The 25,315-nt window shown below is 35.7% G+C and overlaps 3 protein-coding genes across 3 annotated transcripts; 1 reads left to right on the forward strand and 2 right to left on the reverse strand.

Moving 5' to 3' along the window:
* Window positions 1-1,447: 1,447 nt before the first annotated feature.
* Window positions 1,448-5,492, forward strand: LOC137630300 (nuclear pore complex protein Nup58-like). The gene is made up of 2 exons (XM_068361744.1): window positions 1,448-1,503; window positions 5,036-5,492. Exons 1-2 carry the CDS (start codon window positions 1,448-1,450, stop codon window positions 5,490-5,492), a joined length of 513 nt encoding a protein of 170 aa, XP_068217845.1.
* Window positions 5,493-6,108: 616 nt separating this feature from the next.
* Window positions 6,109-6,924, reverse strand: LOC137630301 (dnaJ homolog subfamily C member 3-like). Its single transcript, XM_068361745.1, has one exon. It carries the CDS (start codon window positions 6,922-6,924, stop codon window positions 6,109-6,111), a length of 816 nt encoding a protein of 271 aa, XP_068217846.1.
* A 17,431-nt stretch (window positions 6,925-24,355) lies between these two features.
* On the reverse strand, window positions 24,356-24,919 carry LOC137630302 (uncharacterized). The gene has a single exon (XM_068361746.1). The coding sequence runs from the start codon at window positions 24,917-24,919 to the stop codon at window positions 24,356-24,358; it is 564 nt and encodes a 187-aa protein (XP_068217847.1).
* Window positions 24,920-25,315: the final 396 nt, after the last annotated feature.

Below are 25,315 nucleotides of genomic sequence, written 5' to 3' on the forward strand. Positions count from 1 at the left end.
TATTATTATTATTATTATCAAGCTACAACCCTAGATGGAAAAGCAGAATGCCATAAGCCCAGGTGCCCCAACAGGGAAAATAGCCCAGTGAGGAAAGGAAACAAGGAAAAATAAAATATTTTAAGCACAGTAACATTAGAGTAAATATCTCCTATATAAACTATGAAAACTTTAACAAAACAAGAGGAGGAGAAATAAGATAGTGCCCGAATGTACCCTCGAGCAACATAATTCTAACCCAAGACAGTGGAAGACCATGGTAAAGAGGCTATGGCACTACCCAAGACTAGAGAACAATGGTTTGATTTTAGAGTTTCCTTCACCTAGAAGACCTGCTTACCATAGCTAAAGAGTCTCTTCTACCCTTACCAAGGGGAAAGTGGCCACAAAAAATTACAGAGCAATAGTTAACCCCTACGGTGAAGAATTGTTTGGTAATCTCAGTGTTGTTAGGTGTATGAGGACAGAGGAGAATGTAAAGATTAGGTCAAAGTTTCGGTGTATATGTAGGCAAAGGGAAAATGAAAGGTAACCAGAGAGATGGAGCCAATGGATCTGGCCAGCCAAATGACCCCATAACCCTCTAGCGGTAGTATCTCAACGGGCTAGAGGAGGGTTGTCTGCCCGAGAGTAATTGTTTTATGCAGGCTATCTTTGTTGCACAATCAAGCTGCATTAAAAGATTATAAGAAAAATCAAGTTTTAGATTACAATAATAATAATTATTATTATTCCACTGTCGCATTGGTTATTAGAATACCTTATCTAAATTACATGTGATGCTTTAATGGTAATTTCATACCCTCCAATACACAATAGATGGAATTTTGCTTCAATTTGATCAGCCTGTGGGGTTTGTTGAGGACTGAAGCTGGGTCTTCTAACCAGGAAAGGTGACCAGCGTCTGTTACGGTGACCCCAAACAAAGACTAAACTTCTTGAAGATAGTAACTTATCTAAGAATAACGGTCGTGAAGCCAGTAATAAATCAATACCTTACGTATGTTTCTTTTGAACTGGGAAAGGAACAAACTTTGAATGATGACAAAGGTTACTTGAGCATGGATGTCATACATTATTATTTACATAAGACTCTTTGAAAATTAAATATAGTAAACTCTCCAATTATTGTATGTGGTCCATAACCTTCAAAGCTCACGTAGGCATAAATTCATCTTATTCTACTACATCTGCTGCTGCAACAGATAAAAGAGTACTTTGCGGATGTTCAGACACAAATGAGAATTCAGCTACAATTTGAAATCACTCTTCCCTTTGTTTCTCTTGCGCTACGACAGAGGACACAAGAAGCACAGGGGACCTAAATGGGGAAAATATGAACCATCGTTTTGTTATCCCTCGTCTGGTCCACCCATCTGCGAGCCTTGTCTCAATAACCAGGACAGAACAAGGGAACCAGAACATATTCTTGATAAAACAAGCAAGCATGGGAGCTAACATTACCTATGTCGTTCTGCTTACGCAGATTCCTGCTGTAAGGAGGTATGAAGAGGGCCATTAAGTTTTTCCTTAAGCAGTTCATAATGATCCAACAGACTCTCATATAATGAATGAATACTTGTCGATTATTTGGCTAATTTTGCCTGTTGGAGCCCTTGGGCTTAGAGCATCTTGCTTTTCCAACTATGGTTATAGCCTAGCTTATAATAATAATAATAATAATAATAATAATAATAATAATAATAATAATAATAATAATAATAAAAATAATAATAATAATAATAATAATAATAATAATCTTAGGTAGTGCCAAAGCCTCTGTACATGGTCTTCCACTCTCTTGCTTGAGGGTACACTCGGGCACACTATTCTATCTTATTTCTCTTCCTATTGTTTAAAGTTTTTATAGTTTAAGTATGCACGATTTATTTCAATGTTGCTACAGTTAAAATATTCTATTTTATTAATTATTTTCCTTGTATAATATTTTCTTATTTCCTTTCCTCACTGGGCTATTTTCCCTGTTGAACCCAATGGGCTTATAGCATCGTGCTTTTCGACATAGGGTTGTAGCTTAGCAAATAATAATAATAATAATAATAATAATAATAATAATAATAATAATAATAATAATAATGGGAGTATGATTAATAATGAATAATTAATTGAACATGAAAAATTCAGTGACATCTTAAGACTATATTTAAGGTGTTTTGCCATTAAGAATTTGTCGTTTTCGCCTATCTAAAGTTAATATGAAAACTTAAAGCTGTGAAGGACGAGAGAGAGAGAGAGAGAGAGAGAGAGAGAGAGAGAGAGAGAGAGAGAGAGAGAAAAGGAGGCCATATCGAACTCCTCCACCTATATTTATTCGCACTCAACAATATATATTTCTATCAGTGCATCTGTGGAAACACTAATTCAATAACTCTCTTTTCTTTAGTTTACTCCTTTAGTTTTTTCTTTGTTTCCTTTCCTCATTGGGCTATTTTCCCTGTTGGAGCCCCTGGGTTTATAGAATCCTGCTTTTCCAACTAGTGTTGTAGCTTAGCAAGTAATGATAATAATAATAATAACATATTTACGTATAATTAAACCGTGTTGGCAAGAATAATTACATTAAAAACGGGATTCTGCTCCTATACATTGCAAAATTGACACCATTTAAGTATAATTAGTATGTTTACATGGGGTGGGTGGTGAGGTATTCTGAATAGCAAGGGGAATTTACTTGATTGCTTGCATGATTAAGCCAGATGAATCATGAAATCGAAGCTATTATTCATTTTCACTACTAAACTAATTGGTTTTCTGTCTAGGAAATGCAGTTTCCTCAATCTTATAGGTTTTAATCTTCCTTAGTCCAACCACTCGATCTTCCCAACTGAGACCGTCCTTTATCCAATGATGCAGGCTTGTACCTCTGCGTCCTAGGATATTGCCTTCTCAAAAAAAAAAAAAAAGTTCCTTTTTTTCTCTCCATCTTCCTTAGTCCAACCACTCGATCCTCCCAACTGAGACCGTCCTTTATCCAATGATGCAGGCTTGTACCTCTGCGTCCTAGGATATTGCCTTCTAAAAAAAAAAGGTCCTTCTTCTCTCCATCTTCCTTAGTCCAACAACTCGATCTTCCCAACTAAGACCGTACTTTATCTAATGATGCAGGCTTGCACCTCTGCATCTAAGGATATTTCCTTCTCAAAAAAAAAAAAAAGTTCCTTTTCTCTACATCTTCCTTAGCCCAACCACTCGATCATTCCCCACTGAGACCGTCCTTTACCCAATGATGCAGGCTTGTAACTCTGCATCTAAGGATATGTCCATCTAAAAAAAAAAAAAAAAAAAAAAAAAAAAAAAAAAAAAAACCTTTTTCTCTCCATCTTCCTAAGTCCTACAACTCGATCTTCCCAACTGAGACCGTACTTTATCCGATGATGCAGGCATATACCTCTGCATCTAAGGATATTTCCTTCTAAAAAAAAAAAAAAAAAAAAAAAAAAAAAAAAAAAAAAAAAAAAAAAAAAAAAAAAACACCGTTTTCTCTCCTTCCTAAGTCCTACAACTCGATCTTCCTAACTGAGACCGTACTTTATCCAATGATGTAGGCTTATGCCCCTGCATCTAACGATATTTCCTTCTCAAAAAAAGTTCCTTTTTCTCTACATCGCCCTTAGTCCAACCACTCGGTCCTCCCAACTGAGACCGTCCTTTATCCAATGATCCAGGCTTATAACTTTGCATCTAAGGATATTTCCTTCTCAAAAAAAAAAAAAAAAAAAAAAAATCCTTTTTCTCCTCTTCTCTTTATTTTTTAATGCTGCTGTTTCTCCTCCTCTTCTTGTTGCAGATCGTTCTATCTTTCTTCTGGATTTTATAGTTTTTATATTTTGGTGGAATTTTATATTTATTTTATATTTTAAAGATTTTATATTTTATGTGGAGTCTATAGTTTTTCTTTATATTCTGGATTTCTTTAATTTTTTGCTGCTTCTGCTTCTCCTCCTCATCCTCTTGTTGCAGATGATTCTTTTTTTTCTTCTGGATTTGATAGTTTTTTTTTTTTTTTTTGGGGGGGGGGGGCGGGTTCCTATTGGTTTTCTATTTTTTGGATTTTATAGTTTTTATTTGTTTATGCGTGTATTTATTTTTTTTTTTTTCTGCTGCTGCTTCTCCTCCTCTTCTTGTTGCCCTTGCGTCATTTTTTGGATTTAATAGTTTTTATATTTTTTTTCGACTGTAAAAAGTTTATGTTTTTTGAAGATTTTTTTTTTTTTTTTTTTTTTTTTTTTTTTTGCTGCTGCTGCTTCTCCTCTAGTTTTTGTGCTGCTGCTTCTTGTTTTTTCTTTGGAACATGTAGTTTTTATTTTTTCTTATTTTATTGGTTATATATTTTTTGGATTATGCAGCTTTTGTTTTTATTGGGGGGATGGGAGTTTAATATTTTGTTGTTGCTGCTTCACATCCTGCTTCTCCTCCTCCTATTGCTGCTGCTGCTTCTTATTTTCTTTTTTTGTATTTTGTAGTTTTTATATTTTTGGGGGGATTTATTGGTTTTATATTTTTTTTTATTTTAGTTTTTTATTTACTTATTTTTCTTTATTATTATTATTTTTCGCTGCTGCTGCTGCTTCTCCTCCTCATTTTGATAGTGCTGCTTCTGTTTTTTGGATTTTGTAGTTTTTATATTTTTTTGATTTTATAGGTTTTATATTTTTATTTGTAGATTTTATAGTTTTTCCTTTTTTTTCCTTTTTTGGATTTTGTATATTTCAATTCTTTTTTTGTTGGATTTCAGGTTTTTTTTTTATTTATTTATTTCTTTTTATTTGGATTTTTTTCAATAGTTTTGGTGCTGCTGCTTCTCCTCCTCATTTTTTTGGTGCTGCTTCTTTTTTTTTGGATTTTGTAGTTTTTATATTTTTTTTATTTTATAGGTTTTATATTTTTATTTGTAGATTTTATAGTTTTTCTTTTTTCTTTTTTTGGATTTTGTATATTTCAATTCTTTTTTTTGGGGGGGGATTTCAGGTTTTTTTATTTATTTATCTCTTATTATTTGTTTTTTTTTCAATAGTTTTGGTGCTGCTGCTTCTCCACCTCATTTTGTTGGTGCTGCGGCTTCTCCTCCTCATTTTGTTGGTGCTGCGGCTTCTCCTCCTCATTTTGTTGGTGCTGCGGCTTCTCCTCCTCATTTTGTTGGTGCTGCGGCTTCTCCTCCTCATTTTGTTGGTGCTGCGGCTTCTCCTCCTCATTTTGTTGGTGCTGCGGCTTCTCCTCCTCATTTTGTTGGTGCTGCGGCTTCTCCTCCTCATTTTGTTGGTGCTGCGGCTTCTCCTCCTCATTTTGTTGGTGCTGCGGCTTCTCCTCCTCATTTTGTTGGTGCTGCGGCTTCTCCTCCTCATTTTGTTGGTGCTGCGGCTTCTCCTCCTCATTTTGTTGGTGCTGCGGCTTCTCCTCCTCATTTTGTTGGTGCTGCGGCTTCTCCTCCTCATTTTGTTGGTGCTGCTTCTTTTTTTTTTTGGATTTTGTAGTTTTTATATTTCTTTTATTTTATAGGTTTTATATTTTTATTTGTAGATTTTATAGTTTTTCCTTTTTTTCTTTTTTGTTGGATTTTGTATATTTCAATTCTTTTTTTTTTATTTAGATTTCAGATTTTTTTTATTTATTTATTTTTATTTGGATTTTTTTCAATAGTTTTGGTGCTGCTGCTTCTCCTCCTCTTGTTGCTTCTGTTTTTTTTTTTTTTTATTGGGGGGGGGTGTTATCTTTTATTCTGCTGTTGATTCTCCTCCTCCTTCTCCTCAAAGGATTCAGCTTCTTCATATTCTGTCTACTTGATCCTTCTAATGGCTCTTACATAAAAACTTGTTTACTTACAAATGTAAACTTAAACTAATACTCTCCTCAAAACTCTACTGAAACTTATTCTACGAATATTTTCCACATGCATTTTTATAATTTTTCACTTTTTTTTTGTATTTTTAATGATTTTATAATTTTTTGGGGCTTTCATGTTTTTAAAAAAAAAATTTGGGGGGGGGGATTTTTTTGTTTTCTACATTTTTTTTGAGATTTTCGGTTTTTAATTCAGGAAAGATTTTTTATTTACATGCGAAAAATTTGTCCAACCCGTCGAACATATCGTCAAACAGTTCCCTTTTGCCTTCGAGGACGTTGGTCCCTCTGTCCTGGCTGTTGCCTTGAGCGTGGTGGTTGAAGCTCTGCATCGTATTTCTTTCTGATTTGTTCATCCGTCAGAACAGTTTTAGCATCAACCATTTCTTTAAACTTCTCCTCGAATGGCTCTTGTATGAATTTGGGTTTGTCCCTATGTCTGTCCGGATGAAACTTCATGGCCAAGCCTTTGAAGGCTTTTAAAATTTCTGCCCTCGCGGCCGTCTGACCCACACCCAAAACCTCATAAAGGCTTTGGCTTTCCCATTTCTTCTTTAGCACCTTAGCATCTTCTATGAATTTCAAACATTCCTCAGCTTCCTTTGCCATTCTCGCTGCTTCGAAGTCATTCATGGCAGCATCGAAAAGGCCAAGTTTGAGAAGGTGCTTCCCTCGTAGCATGTAGGCTCTGCATCCTTGAAGACCTTTCACAATGGCTTGGCAACAGTCCAATATGATATCCGTGTCAAGAGGGTTTCTGGAGGATGCGTTAGCTTCAGCTCGAAGGAGATGCAGAAGAGCATTTTCAGTTTTTAGAACATCCTGTATATTTTCTTGTTCCTTTATCTTAAGATCTTTTTGGACGCAGTCATTTTCCAGTTTTTCTATTTTCTCATTATGGATTTTCTTGATTTCCTTGATTATTTGCTTTTTCACTTTCGTATCAAGAATTTCCTGTTCCTTCTCCAGCTCCATCAGAAGGCCTTTTTTGGCGAAGTCCTTTTCCAGTTTTTCTATTTTTTCATTAAGGATTTTCTTAAATTTTTCCATTTCCTCCATTTCCATTTTAAGAATTTCCTGTTTCTTCTCCTGTTCCTTAATCTGAAGATCTTTTTGGAAGCAGTCGTTTTGCAATTTTTCTGTTTTCTCATGCTGAATTTTCTTAATTTCTTCCATTTCCATTTTTAGAATTTCATGTTTCTTCTCCTGTTCCTTCATCTGAAGATCTTTCTCAGCGCAGTCAATTTTCAGCTTTTGATACTCAGTCTCTTTCTGAGCTTTGAGTTTTTCTTGGATCTCTTTCTCTGTACGCATTTCTTCTATGACTCTTTTCAATTCATTTAGTTGTCCTTCGTTAGTCCTCCTTCTCATAGAAAATATTATTCCACCGAATATAGCGCCAGCAGCAGCCAAACAGATGTAAATGGGCTTGTTACCATGAGAAAGGATTTCCTCCCTCGCTCGGATGTCGAATTCGGGGAGAAGTTTGCCAACGAACCATCTTGATTTCAACTGGTCGTTGAATCTCAAAGCTTCTGCCTCCATTTGCCGCAATCCAAGTTCCACCCACGTAGTTCCTCACGGGCTTTCCAATAGGCCCAAATCCAAGGACAGTGCTGCAGCCACCCACCGAGGAAGCCATCCTAAGAGGCGACTGCACGACGGTCTCCAAAACACGGTGCCTTTGGGAGAAGCCATGAAAACCATCTGAAGACCAAGGACTCCTGGAGAGTTCGCAGCTGTCCCTGAAGATTTAACGTCATATCCTTGCATGCAGCGTTCCGTTCTTTAATAACTAAGGCTGCATCTTGAGGCAAGTTGTATTTTCCTCTAACAAATTGTCCGATAATATTCACACACACACACACACACCGAATACTTGTTTAAAAATAGTAGCCATAACTATACATACCTATCCCTATGTTCGTATCAGCATTGGTTTGAAAAAATGAAAGAGTGTCTTAAAAGGATTCTGAAGACTTTTCAGTCTCCTGGAGACATTTTTGGAGTCACCGACTCCATCAAGTCTCCGGGAAATTTTTCCCTCCTCTCCAGACGGAAGACGGTGTTAACTTAAGAAATAATAATAATAATAATAATAATAATAATAATAATAATAATAATAATAATAATAATAATAATAATAATAATAATCATAATAATATATATTTCAGACCCTTTCACATGTGTTTTTCTGCACCCGAATACTGCACAATGGGACGGCATAATTATCATAATTACACATAAATATTTAAAAAAAAAACAGACACGTTCCCGACTCCAGGCACACCTGGACTGAGGCCTGAATTTCAACGGATCCTCGGCCAGGTACTTCTAGTAACGTCACTGCGCTAAAGACCTCATTACTGGTTAGCTGTTGAGTAGACCTTGTATTCTCTCGATCTTGGAATGGCCCTCCTTATTCCTAGATTGGGTGGAGATGGGGCTTGGGTACTGATCATTATCAGTACTCTGATCCCGAGGTTGTTAAGAAAATCCAAATATTAATGTATAAAAATATATGGCTTATTTGAATATGAAAAACACGTCTAAATGTGCAAAATTTATCATTAATAGAATGCCAAGTAACAAACTACCAATTAACTACGATGGTGAAGATGGGTTGATTTCACTTCTAAGTACAAAATACCTGAATTCGACAGGTATAAATACAGAAGAATTGTCATCGACTTTTATCTTTCTTCGTGGCCAAGTGATAGTCACTGTCTATACAAGTTTGCCGGACCAGGATTCGACTCCCGGCCGGTCATAAGCTCTTGTCTTTGTGTGATTCCCCCTGGGGCTCTGATCCTGAGGTCGTTAAGAGAATCCAGACATTAATATATCAAAAATATATGGCTTATTTGAATATATATACATATATATACATACATATATATATACATATATATATATATATATAATTAGCTTATCTTCTAATGCTTTAGTAAGGCTCTAAGATTCTGTGTGGATGTGTGTGTGTGTTTGTGTGCGCGCGCGACAGCATTAAAGCTGGTAAGAAATTCCTCTTAAAGATGATGACGATGATGATGGCATAATGATAATAATATTATTATTATTATTATTATCATGTGATAAAAAACAGAAAAAGAAACGGTAGATACCACAGTTTCCATTAAGACCCAATTGGAAAGTAAGCCTATAATAGTTGCTGTAACTCTGTGTTTATCCACGAGAGAAGAAAACGTGCACAAAGCGTAGACTCTATAACCAGAGCCACACATAAGCGCCATTAATCAATTTGCTCCACTTTTGTCAAATAAAAAAAAAAAAAAAACCCTCGCTGTTTCATTTCCAAGTTCTGGGAGGGAATGTTTCAAATTAGTTCCAGTGTTTATTTTTGCTAAATTAAGAACAGCGGCGAGTTTCCTATTAATTGGATTTTGAGAATGGTCGCTTTGTATGCGAGTACATCCTATATTTTCATAAATATTTTCATCAAACAAGAGAGAGAGAGAGAGAGAGAGAGAGAGAGAGAGAGAGAGAGAGAGCGTGTACGCTGAAAAAAAAATAATGAAAAATGACCATATTGGAATCTTCTCGCCAAACTCTTCATTAGCGTGTGTTAGTGAGATGGGGGAAGGGAAGGGGAATGGATGTAGTGGGGCTAGGGGGTAGGTGTATCGGTGGAGATGGGGGAGGGGGCGGTTGTATTGGAGGAGATGGGGCAGGCATCCCTCTCTCTCTCTCCTGGCCCATTGATTATATCTAAATCAGGCAACATGGAAATTGCGCACACTGCAAAATACCGCTTACCACACTGCCAAATTTGAATGTAAATTAATGCATCATAAAGCAGGCTACACGACTTTTGGATGTAATATTCTGAACACCGGAATTTCGAAATTGTGTGGATTGCAAAATAGGGAGCGGGGGGGAAAAAAGTTGAACGCTTAGAATTTTATTTGGGGAAGGGGGGGGGGGGACGTAGGTGAGGATTCAACATGCAACATTGCAAGAGAAGTTTCTTTAGATTTGGATTATGCAATGCAACCCGATCATCTCATGGTCTGAAGAGCGAGCGGTATATAAGACAAAGAAAATGTCATGACCGCAAAGGGCATGAAAAGATAATAATAAAAGTAATATTTTTTTTTTTTTTTTTTTTTTTGTAGAAAGACCTAGATATGTGTGGACTCTCCCACTCTGCTCCTTTCCCTTCGTCGTTGAAAGGTATTCCTATAGCATTCTATACAGTGACAATGTCCCCTTCCAACGAACCAATAAAAGTTACACAACGAATACTAACGTGCAGGGAGAGAGAGAGAGAGAGAGAGAGAGAGAGAGAGAGAGAGAGAGAGTTAATACTATTCGTTCTGCAAAAATAGAAAGTTTTTCTTTAACTTTGAAGCCAATGCATTTTTCTCAGAGCAAATTCCCCACTTGGCCAATTATATGTCTATTCAATGCCACCATGCTTCGAATAAAAACATCTTTTATTTCTCTTTCCTAGAAAATGTGTACTTTAACATTTTTTAAACACGGAAAGAATGTTCTTCCTGCTGCTTCTTAGAAAGTATTACAACAGAGTATGAACAATTTCTGAGCAATTAGTCAAAGTTACAGAGGGAACAAGTATTTTAATGAGATTGTGATGATTTGAAGTGTACTCACTTAACTTTTGGTTTTCATTGTATTGTTGGACAGGAATGAAAAAAAAATTCACTATTGGCTGAATGCTGCTAGTAGGTTGGCCAGGGCACCAGCCACCCGTTGGGATACTACAGCTAGAGAGTTATGGGTACTTGGACTGGCCAGACAGTACTTCATTGGATCCTTCTTTCTGGTTACGGTGCACTTTCCCATCACCTACACATACACCGAATAGTCAGGCCTACTCTTTACATGTTCTCTTCTTTACATGTTCTCTTCTGTCCTCATACACCTGTCAACACTGAAATTAACAAACAATTCTTCTTCGCCAAAGAGGTTAACTACTGCACTGTAATTAATCAGTGGCCACTTTCCTCTTGGTAATGGTAGAAGGCACTCTTTAGATATGGTAAGCTGCTCTTCTAAGAAAAGGACACTCAAAAATTAAACCAATGTTCTCTAGTCTTGGATAGTGCTATAGCCTCTTCACCATGGTCTTCCACTGTCTTGAGTTACAGTTCTTTTGCTTGAGGATACACTCGGGCACACTACTCTATCTAATTTCTCTTCCTCTTGTTTTGTTAAAGTTTTTATAGTTTATATAGGAATTATTTATTTTAATATTGTTATTGTTCCTAAACTATTTTTTTCCTTGTTTCCTCTCCTCACTTGGAGCTTAGCAAGTAATAATAATAATAATAATAATAATAATAATAATAATAATAATAATAATAATAATAATAATAGGTTGAGTTAAAAGTAATGGCTGCATCGGCAGAGTTTATTTTCTTATCCAATTTTTCTATTTTCCGGATAATTCTCTTCTCTAGAGCGCTGCAATCAGCCAGCAGACTTGAAAAATTCATCAGTCAGGTGAATGACAAAATCGGGAAGACTTTTCAAGTATATTCTCACAAAATACAAGTAAAACTTTTGGTACAAAATAGTAAAAACTTGTATTTTGTGAGAATATACTTGAAAAGTCTTCCCGATTTTGTCATTCACCTGCCTGATGAATTTTTCAAGTCTGCTGGCTGATTGCAGCGCTCTAGAGAAGAGAATTATCCGGAAAATAGAAAAATTGGATAAGAAAATAAACTCTGCCGATGCAGCCATTATTTTTAACTCAACCTGCCTAAAAGAGGGTCACCTCCCACAATAATAATAATAATAATAATAATAATAATAATAATAATAATAATAATAATAATAATAATAATAATAATAATAATAATAATAATAATCACCACCCAACTTAAAGCACCAAACGTATTTCTGATCTGGCTGCTGATGACTCAACACTGGTAACTCCCAAGCGGATCTAGCAGCAGCAAGGCCAGATCTAGAATAAACAAGTAACCATTATCTCTTGAATTCTCAACAGCCAAAGGCACACCGAGCCTCTGTCATAAGATTCAGTAGAAATCTAGATCAATGGATGTGCCGTCTTAGCGCTCAGTGGGAATCTATGATCCGAAGCTAATCCAATTCCTACAAATTATAGTAGATTTAGGGAATTTATCTGAAGACTGCTTTTAAGTAAACAAGAACCGGATGCTGCAAAGAACTATCGTAAATACCATGCTTTATGCTGGTTTAAAATCTCTCTCTCTCTCTCTCTCTCTCTCTCTCTCTCTGAACTTTTTAAAGCTCTGCAAGTAGAGAGAGAGAGAGAGAGAGAGAGAGAGAGAGAGAGAGAGAGAGAATGTAATAAATCATAACCTCCTATGAAAACCTAACATTTTTATAATACTGGAATTTCTGGGGTATGTATCTTCGAACATAGAAAACGTGTGAAATGCCCCGAAGCTGGAAGACGGTCAAGGTAACAGAAGTACCTAGAGAGAGAGAGAGAGAGAGAGAGAGAGAGAGAGAGAGTAATAAATCATAGCCTCCTATGAAGACCTAACATTTTTATACTACTGGAATTTCTGGGGTATGTATCTTCGAACATAGTAAACGTGTGAAATGCCCCTAAGCTGGAAGACAGTCAAGGTAACAGAAGCACTCAGAGAGAGAGAGAGAGAGAGAGAGAGAGAGAGAGAGAGAGAATGTAATAAATCATAACCTCCTATGAAGACCTAACATTTTTATAATACTGGAATTTCTGGGGTATCTTCGAACATAGAAAACGTGTGAAATGCCCGAAGCTGGAAGACGGTCAAGGTAACAGAAGCACCTAGAGAGAGAGAGAGAGAGAGAGAGAGAGAGAGAGAGAGTAATATTCGGGACAGAAAACGGAGGCGTTTCTTCTTTCAGCGAATCCGCTGAAGTATTTAGCAATTACAGAGCATTATACTTGTAATTTCCTTTATTGCATTAGAGAAACCATCAAAGTAACTAGACTTTTATGGAGGATGGCAGTGAGAAGAATACCAGCGATAAAGACCCTTGTCAGATTGCAAGATTTTAAGTTAATAATTTTGATAAAATACCCTTTTTTTTACCTGATGTGAGTGGTAGCCTTGCTCGTTACGCATATTAATTAGAAAATTTCAAAATTAATGTTTAAAAATTATGTGCTAATACTCTTGCATGCAATATATACTGTATAAGTGCTCATTTATGTAAAATACCTTAATTTTGGAATAGTGAATATTGTATATATATATATATATATATATATATAACACATATATATATAAACACACATATAATATATATATATATATATATATAAACACACACACATATATATATATATATACCAGTGTATGGAGATGGTTTGGGCATGCTCCTCGCACTCCCCAAGAGAGAATAGTTCACCAAAGTTTCAACTGGACTCCACAAGGCACTAGAAGAGTTGGAGGACCCAGGCCTACATGGCTCAGGAGTGTGAAGCGTGAAGTAGATGATGAGTGGAGAAATAATGATTTAAAAGCACAAGATAGAGACGAATGGCGATATCTAACCGAGACTCTTTGCGTCACTAGGCGTGGGAGGAGATGACGATGATGATGATGATGTTGATGATGTTTGTGTATGAGTGGTAAGACATATAATAGGTAGACTATACGAGTAAGCTTTTTGGAAGCCAGCATCTCCACTCTCCCCCCCCCCCAACACCATTACCCTAAAAAAAAAGTTTTCCCTGTCAACAACATCAAATAACTAATAGGATATTGTCAACAACGAGGGTCGAGAATTAAAGGGAGGAAACCCTTCTACTTTTATTAATTCTGTCATAGGCCCTTTACACATTCTACCTGTTACCGACAATGTCACCACGGGCATGTTTTCTATAATCGGAATTAATGTAATAAAACTGACTGTAAGCTTTTTATTAATTTCTCATTAAATTTTAATTACCTGTGGATGATATCACTACTATAAAGGCTATAAATGCCGCTCATGAATGGCAGAGTCAAGGGACAGTGACATTGCCCTATCGAGCAGGACAATGTCCTAAACACTGACCATATATATATATATATATATATATATGTATATATATATATATACATATATATAAATATATATATAAACATATATATATACATATAAATATATATATATATATGTATATATATATATATATGATCAGCGCCAAACACCCCTCTCCATCAAAGCTAGGACCAGGGAGGGCCAGGCAATGGCTGCTGATGACTCAGCAAATAGACCTAGAGTCTCCCCCTAACCCCCCAGCCTTAGTTCACAAGGGTGGTAAGGTTACAGACACTAATGGCAATATCGAGACTGAGCGGGACACCAGGCAGAGACGTTACCAATCAGGCCACAACAACCCTTAATTTTTCCTTTGAGTGTTTAATATTATTTAGATTTTCTCCATTTCCTTAACTTTCTGAGGTTTTCTGCATCATTTTAATACTTATTCCCAATTTATAAAATTTTTGGCCACTAATTCTTTAAACGTAATTTATTCTATCAAATTATCGACTCCTTCAAATTCTAGATGTATAATTAAGTCGTTCAAAACCTATGTGCTCTAAAATAATTTCGCTTTTCAACTACCCGCATATATATATATATATATATCTATATATACATATATATATATCTATATATATACATATATATATCTATATATATACATACATACATATATATACATATATATACAATATATATATATATATATATATATATATTTCCATAAATCACCTTATTTTTCAAAGTTAAAATCTTCATATTCTTCTAAATACTTTTCATAACCATTCTCTCTCTCTCTCTCTCTCTCTCTCTCTCTCTCTCTCAAGTTCTTGAATCTTTATAAACCTCCTCAAGACACCTTCAGTATATCATCTGACTATGTACAATTTTAGTCATCCCAAAGAGTAAAGAAATAACATACATGCACACTTACACTTCTAGTACTTGCGGTACTGCTTCAAACGATCAAAAACATTTCCAATTGCTAGTCTTTAAATATCATTTCTATTTTTTTTCTTCCATTCGAACTCTTATGTGTACGATTTGAGATATATTATGAATAGTTATCCCTTTACATGCAGAGTTTTTGCACATGCAAAGATCAAATTTACCTCTGGTCTAGAAAGGGTTAGGATAAAATAAAAAAAAAATAAAATAAAAAAAAAAAACAGCCTCACAGTGGTCAATAACTAAATAGAGGAGCAACGTGTTCTAGTCCTGTAGATTCCTGCGTCTTGTTTACATATTCGTAATCTGTTAAATATTCCTTCTGTTTTACAAATTATTTCATACCGAGATTCTTTGAGTTTACACTATATTCCTCGAGACCAAAATTCCACAAATATCCGTATAAATATCGTACTTAACTTCATTATCTTTCCTCTTTCTTATTATGTTAATAATTCAAGTCTTTCACCTCCCTTTTTTTTATAAGATTCCCTGAACTTTAACATTCAATTTTACTAATATTTCCTCATACATCACATAGGGTTGTGGTGGCCAATGTGATAACGTCCCTGACATGTGAACGCCAGACTGGGTTACGAGTCCCACTTAAACCCGTTAGTTTCTTTGGTCGCTGCAACCTCATCATCCTTGTGAGCTAAGGATGGTGGGTTTGGGGGAGCCTATAGGTCTATCTGCTGAGTCATCAGCAGCCATTGCCTGACCCTCCTTAGTCCAAGCTTTGATGGAGGCGGGCTTGGGCGCTGATCATATGATGTATGGTCTGTCTCTGGGGCATTATCCTGCTAGATAGGACAATATCTCTGCCCCTTGCCTAGGCCATTCATGATCGACCTTTAAAACCATTAAACCTTTAAAGAACCTCAACTGCAACTTCCATCTTCTCTCGGGATATTCACAACTTCCAAAACCCACCGAGATTCAGGTCTTCCCGTTAAGCAAACGGATCTAAAACTGAGAAATCATCCCCATATCTGGCCGGGGTTTCTTCAAAATGAAATATAAATAACGGTGAACCCCAAACTTGGAGAGTTATGACAACCCTTGACTTCTAAACTTTTGGATTCTTTGCCTCGTGTGTACCCAAAGTCATAATCAAGAAGTTTAGAACGTGGTTTTATCGCCACTTACGAGGAAAAATCTTCTGACATACTTCACTTATTTTTTTATGAATGTCAGTTAGATTTTAGACTTTTTTTCAGAGACGAGTTGGTTGGCAAGAACTCTCTTCGTGAAAGTTAATTTTTTCTGTTGATTTACTTAACATTGCTGTCACAACTTGTAAGCTTTGGATGAGGTCCATTTTAAATTGTTTACATATAGTAAAGTACACTTTAAAATAAAGCAACTATGGCTATACTAATCAAATAAAAAAAAAATACCCAAAGAAAGGGCTCGTTTCTCTTTCATCAAAGCTTTTTATTTGTTTTTATCTGTATAACATAAAATTACCCATATGCAAGCACAAATATCATTTGATCGCAGACTGCACAGCAAAGTATACAATGATACAAAGTTTTCATTCTGTAGTTTTGAAAGTAAATACATCGTAATTATCTAATCATTTTCATGACCTCCGACGCAATTATGCCAAACCACGCAAATCCCCTTCTGAGAAAAAAAAAATATGTCCATGGAGTAGTTATTGGAGTCGAATAAGGGAGAGACGGCAGTTGTGTGCAAAGCGTCCTGTTGCTATGGTAACCACCCCACGCATGTACAACATTGTTTACATTATCGATGGGCGAGAAGAGAACCGTACTGCCAGCATTTGGAGTCTGGTCGTCGTATTTTGTTAGCCTCATGTTTACATAGACACCAAGAGGAAAGTAGAGAGAGAGAGAGAGAGAGAGAGAGAGAGAGAGAGAGAGAGAATCTTAAGCTGAGTCTCAGGTACCTTTTAAATTTTAAGGCTCTGGGTACAGAAAAAAACATGCTTTAAAGGTGTTATTGTTGAATACTGTCGTTAACGTTATGAAACTAAAAGTATTTCTAGATTTGAGAAGTGTCTGGATAGATATCTACTGTATATTGTTAATAAATAAACACTTTATATATAGGAGTGTTAAAGGAAAGACAGAAATTGGGAGAATTGTTTGACCTACATAGCTTAGTTAGATTATAAGAAAGTAATTAAAACAAGTAAACCCCATCTTAATTCCATCCTCATAAAAAACAAAAACAAAAAAGAAGTTCGTTAACCTTGAAGAAGCCAGCATATTATACTAGATTATAGCATTAAGATCATCCCGGATAATATGATGAAGTATAAGAAAATCGAAATTACAGTTTCCGTTCAGCTTATAGGTTTTATTACTGACAGTATTCTCATATGCTTCAGAGGTAGATAGCTGAATTACAAGCCATACTATAAGCTATGTTTTTTTATTTTGCATGTAACAATCCAGGAGTGAATTCATCTTATCCGCTCAGCAAGGCATAACGAAATTGGAAAGAGAGAGAGAGAGAGAGAGAGAGAGAGAGAGAGAGAGATTCTTGTTTGCACCATATATCCGTATCTTAGTCTTATGTTTTCCATGTCTTATGTAAGAGAGAGAGAGAGAGAGAGAGAGAGAGAGTGATATTCTTGTTGGCAGGATATATCCGTACCTTAGCCTTATGTTTTCCATGTCTTATTTCAGAGAGAGAGAGAGAGAGAGAGAGAGAGAGAGTGATATTCTTGTTTGCAGGATATATCCATACCTTAGCCTTATGTCTTCCATGTCTCATTTGAGAGAGAGAGAGAGAGAGAGAGAGAGAGAGAGAGTAATATTTTTGTTTGCAGGATATATCCATACCTTAGCCTTATGTCTTCCATGTCTCATTTGAGAGAGAGAGAGAGAGAGAGAGAGAGAGAGAGAGAGATATTTTTGTTTGCAGGATATATCCGTACCTTAGCCTTATGTTTTCCATGTCTTATTTCGGAGAGAGAGAGAGAGAGAGAGAGAGAGAGAGATAAAATTACTTTTAGTAAGACTGCTACCAATCTATCGGTTTGTATAGATATCTAGATATCTATCTATCTATCCATCCACAGATAAATAAACATATTTCTTTGACAGTTGACTCGAAAAGTGAATCAGAGATTGTTGTTAGACGAAAGCATTTAATATTATAATTAGCATATTGCTTGTATCCTTATTAACTTATTAGCTTCAATAGATCAGAATGCACACATGTAAAACCAGCTGAGAGATTGAAATAGAAACAAAAATTAGAAAAATTAGTTCTCAGTGGAGTATACCCCAGCCTAGCTATGCTACATCCTTTGTATGTCTCTTAGGTTTCAATGAAGAGATTAATTCTATGTAAATCCTTATGAATTAGCTCCCAGACTATGAAATCCTTCAGCAATCCGACCCTTTGATAATACATCTAATCAAATTAGTCAAAAAGATATTTAAAATCCAACCGTAAATTTGAAAACGATTTTCTAACCTAAAGCAACATGCTTTTTCCATCAACCCTTCTGGAGATTTTTTTCCCGAATTGAATCGATACTTTAAAAACAAAGGAAAAAACATTAGCTAAAAAGTAAAACGCCTACTGGTCTCAGTGGCAACATATTGTTATCAACCAAAAGTTCATTAAGTGGGGATAATCAACTGATGAATTTATTCCCTAAGTCTCATTAAAATATGTTTATCCAATGGAAAAAAACTTGCCTCCTCTAAATTCAATCATCAGAGGCATCAACATAGAAACATAAAACTGCAAATATGCAATGCGGGATTTTATGAATAGAAAATAATTGCTTTCAAAATAACTGCCCCTTGACCATAATTACTCAGCCCAGACTCCTGCTCTCCATAATACTAACCAAAATGCAATAGTAGACATATGGAGGATTGTGTCCAGCAAATAAACTCTCTCTCTCTCTCTCTCTCTCTCTCTCTCTCAAACAAGACATGGAAAACATAAGGCTAAGGTATGCATATGTCCTGCAAACAAGAATATCACTCTCTCTCTCTCTCTCTCTCTGAAATAAGACATGGAAAACATAAGGTTAAGATACGGATATGTCCTGCAAACAAGAATCTCTCTCTCTCTCTCTCTCTCTCTCTCTCAAATAAGACACGGAAAACATAAGGCTAAGGTACAGATATATCCTGCAAACAAGAATATCTCTCTCTCTCTCTCTCTCTCTCTCTCTCTCTCTCCCTCTCTCTCTCTCTCTCTCTCTCTCAAATAAGACACGGAAAACATAAGGCTAAGGTACAGATATATCCTGCAAACAAGAATATCTCTCTCTCTCTCTCTCTCTCTCTCTCGCAAATAAGACATGGAAAACATAAGGCTAAGGTACGCATATGTCCTGCAAACAAGAATATCACTCTCTCTCTCTCTCTCTCTCTCTCTCTCTCTCTCTCTTTCAAATAAGACACGGAAAACATAAGGCTAAGGTACGCATATGTCCTGCAAACAAGTATATCTCTCTATCTCTCTCTCTCTCTCTCTCTCTCTCTCTCTCTCTCTCTAATCATGTTTAGAGTACAGAGTTAAGTCCAATACCATGATAAGCCTTCCAATTATTAACGATAATCATTATAAAGTCAAGAACAGACGAGATAGGAATCTGTTCCCAGGTCGATTTTTGTTCTGACTAGTGCATGCAAATTTGCTACCTGGCGTCAGTGGAGATAAACTGCAAAAGATGCGGAAAGTTTTCTTGTTGTATCAAATGATTACTTTTATTGATTTCCTGATCAGACCAAAAAGAGGAGCAACAAATACGTGTGACAGAGTACGAATCACTTAAATAGAATTTTCTGAAATTTATCCAAAATATAATCAATAAAGGATACACCGATGCAATAGGTTTCAAACGGTGTTAAACAAACAATAAAGGAACGATAAAAAATTCAATTTCTAGGTAAGGAACGAGAGGAGTTATATTTATATTTATTTATATATATATATATATATATATATACATATATATACCTGTATATATACATACATACAGATATACACATATATTCATATATATTTATATATATATACATATATACACTGTATATATATATATATACACATATATATATATTATATATATATATATATATATTGTATATATGTATAATACATGCATATATAACATATACTGTATATATAGATATATATATATAATATATATATATATATATATATATAATACATATATACTGTATATACATATTCATACATACATACATATAAATATATATATATATATATATATATATATTATCAATATTTTTATTCTTATTATCATTATTGTTGTTGTTGTAGTTGTTTAAGGTTTAAAGGCTACTCATGAATGGCAGAGGAAAGGATAGTGACATTGCACTATCAAGTAGGACAATGGCCTTTTTATTGCTGAATCTGCCATGAAATTCATGTGGAATAAAATTCACAGACAAGACTGTTTCATATGTGTAAGCAAAAGACCAAGATTAGTACGTTGGCCTCCCCTCGAACCCTGAGAAACTCTGTGTTATTCGCTTTTATCCTTCATGAGAATTGATGCATATACAAGTAATAATAATAATAATAATAATAATAATAATAATAATAATAATAATAATAATAATAATAATAATAATAATAATATTCATATATATATATATATTCATGAATATACATTTGCCTTTAATTAAAGAGCGAAGCTATAAAAGATAATAACGTAACTTGTATTCATACTAGAACTAATTTTCAGACTAATTTCATAAAATTTCATGTAAATAACAACAACGTCCTGAGGTTAGAGTTGTGCTCAAACTCGTTAGTTCCTTTGGTCGCTGCAACCTCACCATCCTTGTGAACTAAGGATGGAAGGTTTCGGGGAACCTATTGGTCTATCTGCTGAGGCATTAGCAGCCATTGCCTGGCCCTTCTTGGTCCTAGCTTGTGTGGAGAGTGGACTTGAGAGCTGATCATATGTATATATGATCAGTCTGTAGCGCATTGTCCTGCTTGATAAGGCAATGTCAATGTCCTTGCCTCTGCCATTCATGAGCAGCCTTTAAACAACAACAACAACAACAACAATAATAATAATAATAATAATGCAAACGTAAACATTAGCATTTCGTGCTGTAGAAAAGTATAATCAAACCAGATACGATATAATGACAAGTAAAATCAATTATTATCGTCACAACAATATTTAGAATAAAATTTAATGAACTAAGAAAAGAATAAGCAATAATCAACATCAGAAATAACCAGACCAATTAATTTTTTTTTTTTTTTTTTAGTTTCCACGTAGCTTTCAACCATCATCTGACGATTCATCGCAAGGAAATGTAATAATACAAGTAGCACGCCCCTTTTATCACACAACCTTGAAGAATATTTCTGAGCTACAGAGGGTATGATGGAAGAGACGATAAACACGCCATCTTGAAAGGGTGAGGAGAAATTTCTGGAGAGGAGGAGGAGAGGGTTCGGGGGAGAATGTAATAACGTGCGCCTCATACCGTCTCATACGCGGCTAATCTTTCTTCAAATCACTCCAGCAGAGCTCTCTCGGTCTAACGTGAATTTCGTTCAGCCGTAAGGAAGGAACCGGCAGGGACGGATGGAATCATGTAACGACGCGTATTTCAAAGCAAGATTTGAGTGAAATGGGGACGCACAAGAACGAAGATTCCCTTGTATTTGTGTTTCAGAGATTTTCTTCTCGCTTTCCTCCGAAACGCCTACGCACACACACACACACACACACACACGTCCCCGATCGCCTGAACTTTAAGCTTTTTTTTTCTTCTTTTTTTTTTTTGCCAGTCTTTTGCGCCTATTTGCCTTTGTGTGGCGATGGTACCTTATTGGGTTTTTATCCAATATGCTCAACTTCCCAAAACAGCAAAGGATGAGGAGAATGAGGAGCTGGGTGAGGGAGGTTGGTCCGGCTAAACTATAGCAGCCGCAAGGTATCCTGTAGCTGCGGTTCAGAAATGATGAAGTATAAAACGTAAGGCGATGTTTAAAAACATGACAGGAACCGTATTTTTTTTCTAATGAAAATTGAGAAGCATATATTCAACAGCACCAGAATTATTGATATAGTTTCTTTTAAATGTATTCAAAACCAATGCTAATACGAAAAGGTTTAATAGATAATAGTCCGTTGTACATCATTTGAACCATTGGATGTTCTTTAGGGTTAAGATTCCGGGCAGTATTAGCGTCCTGAATTTTAACTTCAAATATAACCGGCTGAGCTTTAATGAAACAGCGGTGCAACGTAAGAGCTTTTGGTTTATGGAGGAGCGGTTGGATTCCCTTGTCAAATCATTAAGCTTAACGGTTACAGGAAAGCCGGCGATTTCAAGCATTACGTTGAAAGGAGAGGTCTTATTATTCAAGGTTAGTTAATTGTGCCAAAGCATGTTACTAGAGAGAGAGAGAGAGAGAGAGAGAGAGAGAGAGAGAGAGAGAGAATATTCAACAATAAATATGCAAGGAACCCGGGAACGTTTCTGCACTTTTCAAGTGTTTATTTTCTATTTACAATTAGAAGTCACGTGATGTATTCCCATTTTTTTTTTCAACTATACCTCAGGCTGCAAGAAACGGTCACCAGGGGAGGACACCTGGTTTCAAACGGATTCCCCCACTTAAGCAATATCTCCACAGATCACCCACCTTGCCTTCTTTCTCCAACCCTCTCTCTCTCTCTATCTCTCTCTCTCTCTCTCTCTCTCTCTCTCTCTCTTATATATATATAATATATATATATTATTAATTATTTATACATATACATATATATATATATATACATATAAATATAAATACTTTACATACATATATATATATACATATACAGTATATATATATATATATATATACACACACATATATATATATATATATAAATTGTTGTATTTCCAAAATTCTATCCGATATTATTTAAATTATTCTATACTTTGTTCCACACCAACCACTGTGGTAAAATTCAAATTGTGTTGTCTAAATAAAGAGTTTCCCCAATCCTATATGTGCCATAAGAGCGGGGGGGCCCCCCCATGCTCATATGCCAGACGTTGCTGCTAAACACACTGTGAAATGAACACACACTCGCAATGGACCGTTTCCCTGCTTCAAGCTCGTCATATGGCCACTTTCATAGCCAAGCTAAGGCACCTATCTACAGCGTGAACAGGAAGAGAGAGAGAGAGAGAGAGAGAGAGAGAGAGAGAGACAAAGGGAAGTAGTTGGAGAGAGAGCCGATGATCTAAGGAGACATGGCATTATTGGGAGAATCCGTTTTAAAACCAGGTGACCTCTCCTAACGGTCATTTCTCACTGCGTTGAGTATAGAATATCCTGTTTCTAATTTTTACCGAACATATAAACGTAGTTCTCAAACCTCATTATATGCCTAGTTTTTTTTTTTTTTTTTTTTTTTTTTTTACTACTGTATATGCTTTTAGGACACTGCTTCTCTCTGCTGTAATTTTCATCATTCGACTGCCTTAGTTGGGTTAACATGTTTCCTACAGGAATCTTCGCATGCTCAGTGTTTCTTCAGATTCTCCTCGTAAACCTTTGGTTAAAGATACTATTAATCTTTTTCTTTTTCATTATTCCGATCACTAATTCAATTTTCACAATACTTTGTCTGTATCAAGTGATTACTGACTGACAAAAGTTTTATCATTCCCTTTTTATATGAGATTTTAGCTAGAATTGCGATTATTTATTTTGAAATTATAGTTTATGAGACATGATATAATTACCTAACAAAACTAATATGGTACGACAGTATTTCTCTACAACACAGATGCTTATTATTCCGTTTGATAAAGAAATTGTTGTAAAAACAGTGCTGTGGTGATAGTAATAAATGAAAAAGAATAACTGAATTTAACCAAAGGCTTATGCCAAAGAATCTGAAGAAACTGAAAATTCCTATAGGAAATACGTTGACGCCACTAAAACAATCGCTTTCAAGTTAATGTTAGTGGAGTCCTATTAAATTAATTTCCAGTGAACAGTAGAGTACTCCAAGGGAATGTGTTGTTATCTATGTTGTTTATCCTACTCATGGATTTTGTATTACATAGAAAAGTTGGGGATGGTAGAGGAGGATTAGACTGGATTGGTAACAGGAAATTAGCTGACTTAGAGTATGCTGATGATACTGCTCTTATTAGCAGAACACCACAGGACTTGCAAAGCTTACTTATCAGAATGCATGAAATATCACATGAGGTTGGGTAGATGGAGATGGTTTGGGCATGATCTTTGCACTCCCCAAGAGAGATTAGTTCATCAAATGTTTAACTGTGCTCCACAAGGCACTAAAAGAGTTGGAAGACCCAGGCCTACCGGACAATGAACCGTGAAGTAAGAGATGATAAGTAGAGACGAATTAATTTAAAAGCTCAAGATACAGACAACTAACGAAATTTAACAGAGGTCCTTTGCGTCAATGGGTGTGTGTGTGTGTGTATACATTTGAGTTTCCGTTTTTGAGTATGTTTGTGTGAGGACGTTCGCCAAACCACTTGTCGTTTCATTTTGGTTTGATTGGTATAATCTAAAAAAAATGCAATGCCATCATTAATTTGCTCATACGGACCTTGATCATCATTAATTTGCTCATAAGGACCTTGATCATCATTAATTTGCTCACACGGACCTTGATCTTCATTAATTTGCTCATAAGGACCTTGATCATCATTAATTTGCTCACACGGACCTTGATCATCATTAATGTGCTCACACGAACCTTGATCATCATTAATGTGCTCACACGGACCTTGATCATCATTAATTTGCTCATAAGGACCTTGATCATCATTAATTTGCTCACACGGACCTTGATCATCATTAATTTGCTCATAAGGACCTTGATCATCATTAATGTGCTCACACGAACCTTGATCATCATTAATGTGCTCACACGGACCTTGATCATCATTAATTTGCTCACACGGACCTTAATCATCATTAATGTGCTCACACGAACCTTGATCATCATTAATGTGCTCACACGGACCTTGATCATCATTAATGTGCTCACACGGACCTTGATCATCATTAATGTGCTCATACGGACCTTGATCATCAATAATTTGCTCATACGGACCTTGATCATCATCTGACCAGTGTATTGGTCTTATAATCTAGTCTCGAGAGTAAAATATACTCACGCAAACACACAAACAAACGAACAAACATACACAAATAAATATACAGTCTTTGCTTGCGGGCACATATCTAGTGGCTAGTTTGGATAGCCAACAAATATGCATGTTATCAAATGGGAGTCATGTGGAGGCTATCATGCTCTTCAATTTCATTTCGGCCCCACTGGACAGTTTATATTAATCGAAAATTTACATATTCACCAACCCCTCTCTCTCTCTCTCTCTCTCTCTCTCTCTCTCTCTCTCTCTCTCTCTCTCTCTCTCTCTGTCTACTTTCACGGATATTCCATCGCATAGCGCTCTTCATTTTATTGCGTCAAAGTTCAGATTTACTCTTGGTTATATTA

Source organism: Palaemon carinicauda, chromosome 38, assembly GCF_036898095.1.
Source record: "Palaemon carinicauda isolate YSFRI2023 chromosome 38, ASM3689809v2, whole genome shotgun sequence".
Taxonomy (NCBI): domain Eukaryota; kingdom Metazoa; phylum Arthropoda; class Malacostraca; order Decapoda; family Palaemonidae; genus Palaemon; species Palaemon carinicauda.

Bases quoted from the DNA above. Each gene is read 5' to 3' on its own strand.
- LOC137630300 (XM_068361744.1), top strand. From the start codon at position 1,448: ATGGGAGCTAACATTACCTATGTCGTTCTGCTTACGCAGATTCCTGCT. The intron at 1,504-5,035 runs GTATGAAGAGGG...TTTTTTCAATAG, and splicing joins CAGATTCCTGCTGTAAGGAG to TTTTGGTGCTGCTGCTTCTC.
- LOC137630301 (XM_068361745.1), bottom strand. From the start codon at position 6,924: ATGGAAATGGAGGAAATGGAAAAATTTAAGAAAATCCTTAATGAAAAA.
- LOC137630302 (XM_068361746.1), bottom strand. From the start codon at position 24,919: ATGATGATCAAGGTCCGTATGAGCAAATTATTGATGATCAAGGTCCGT.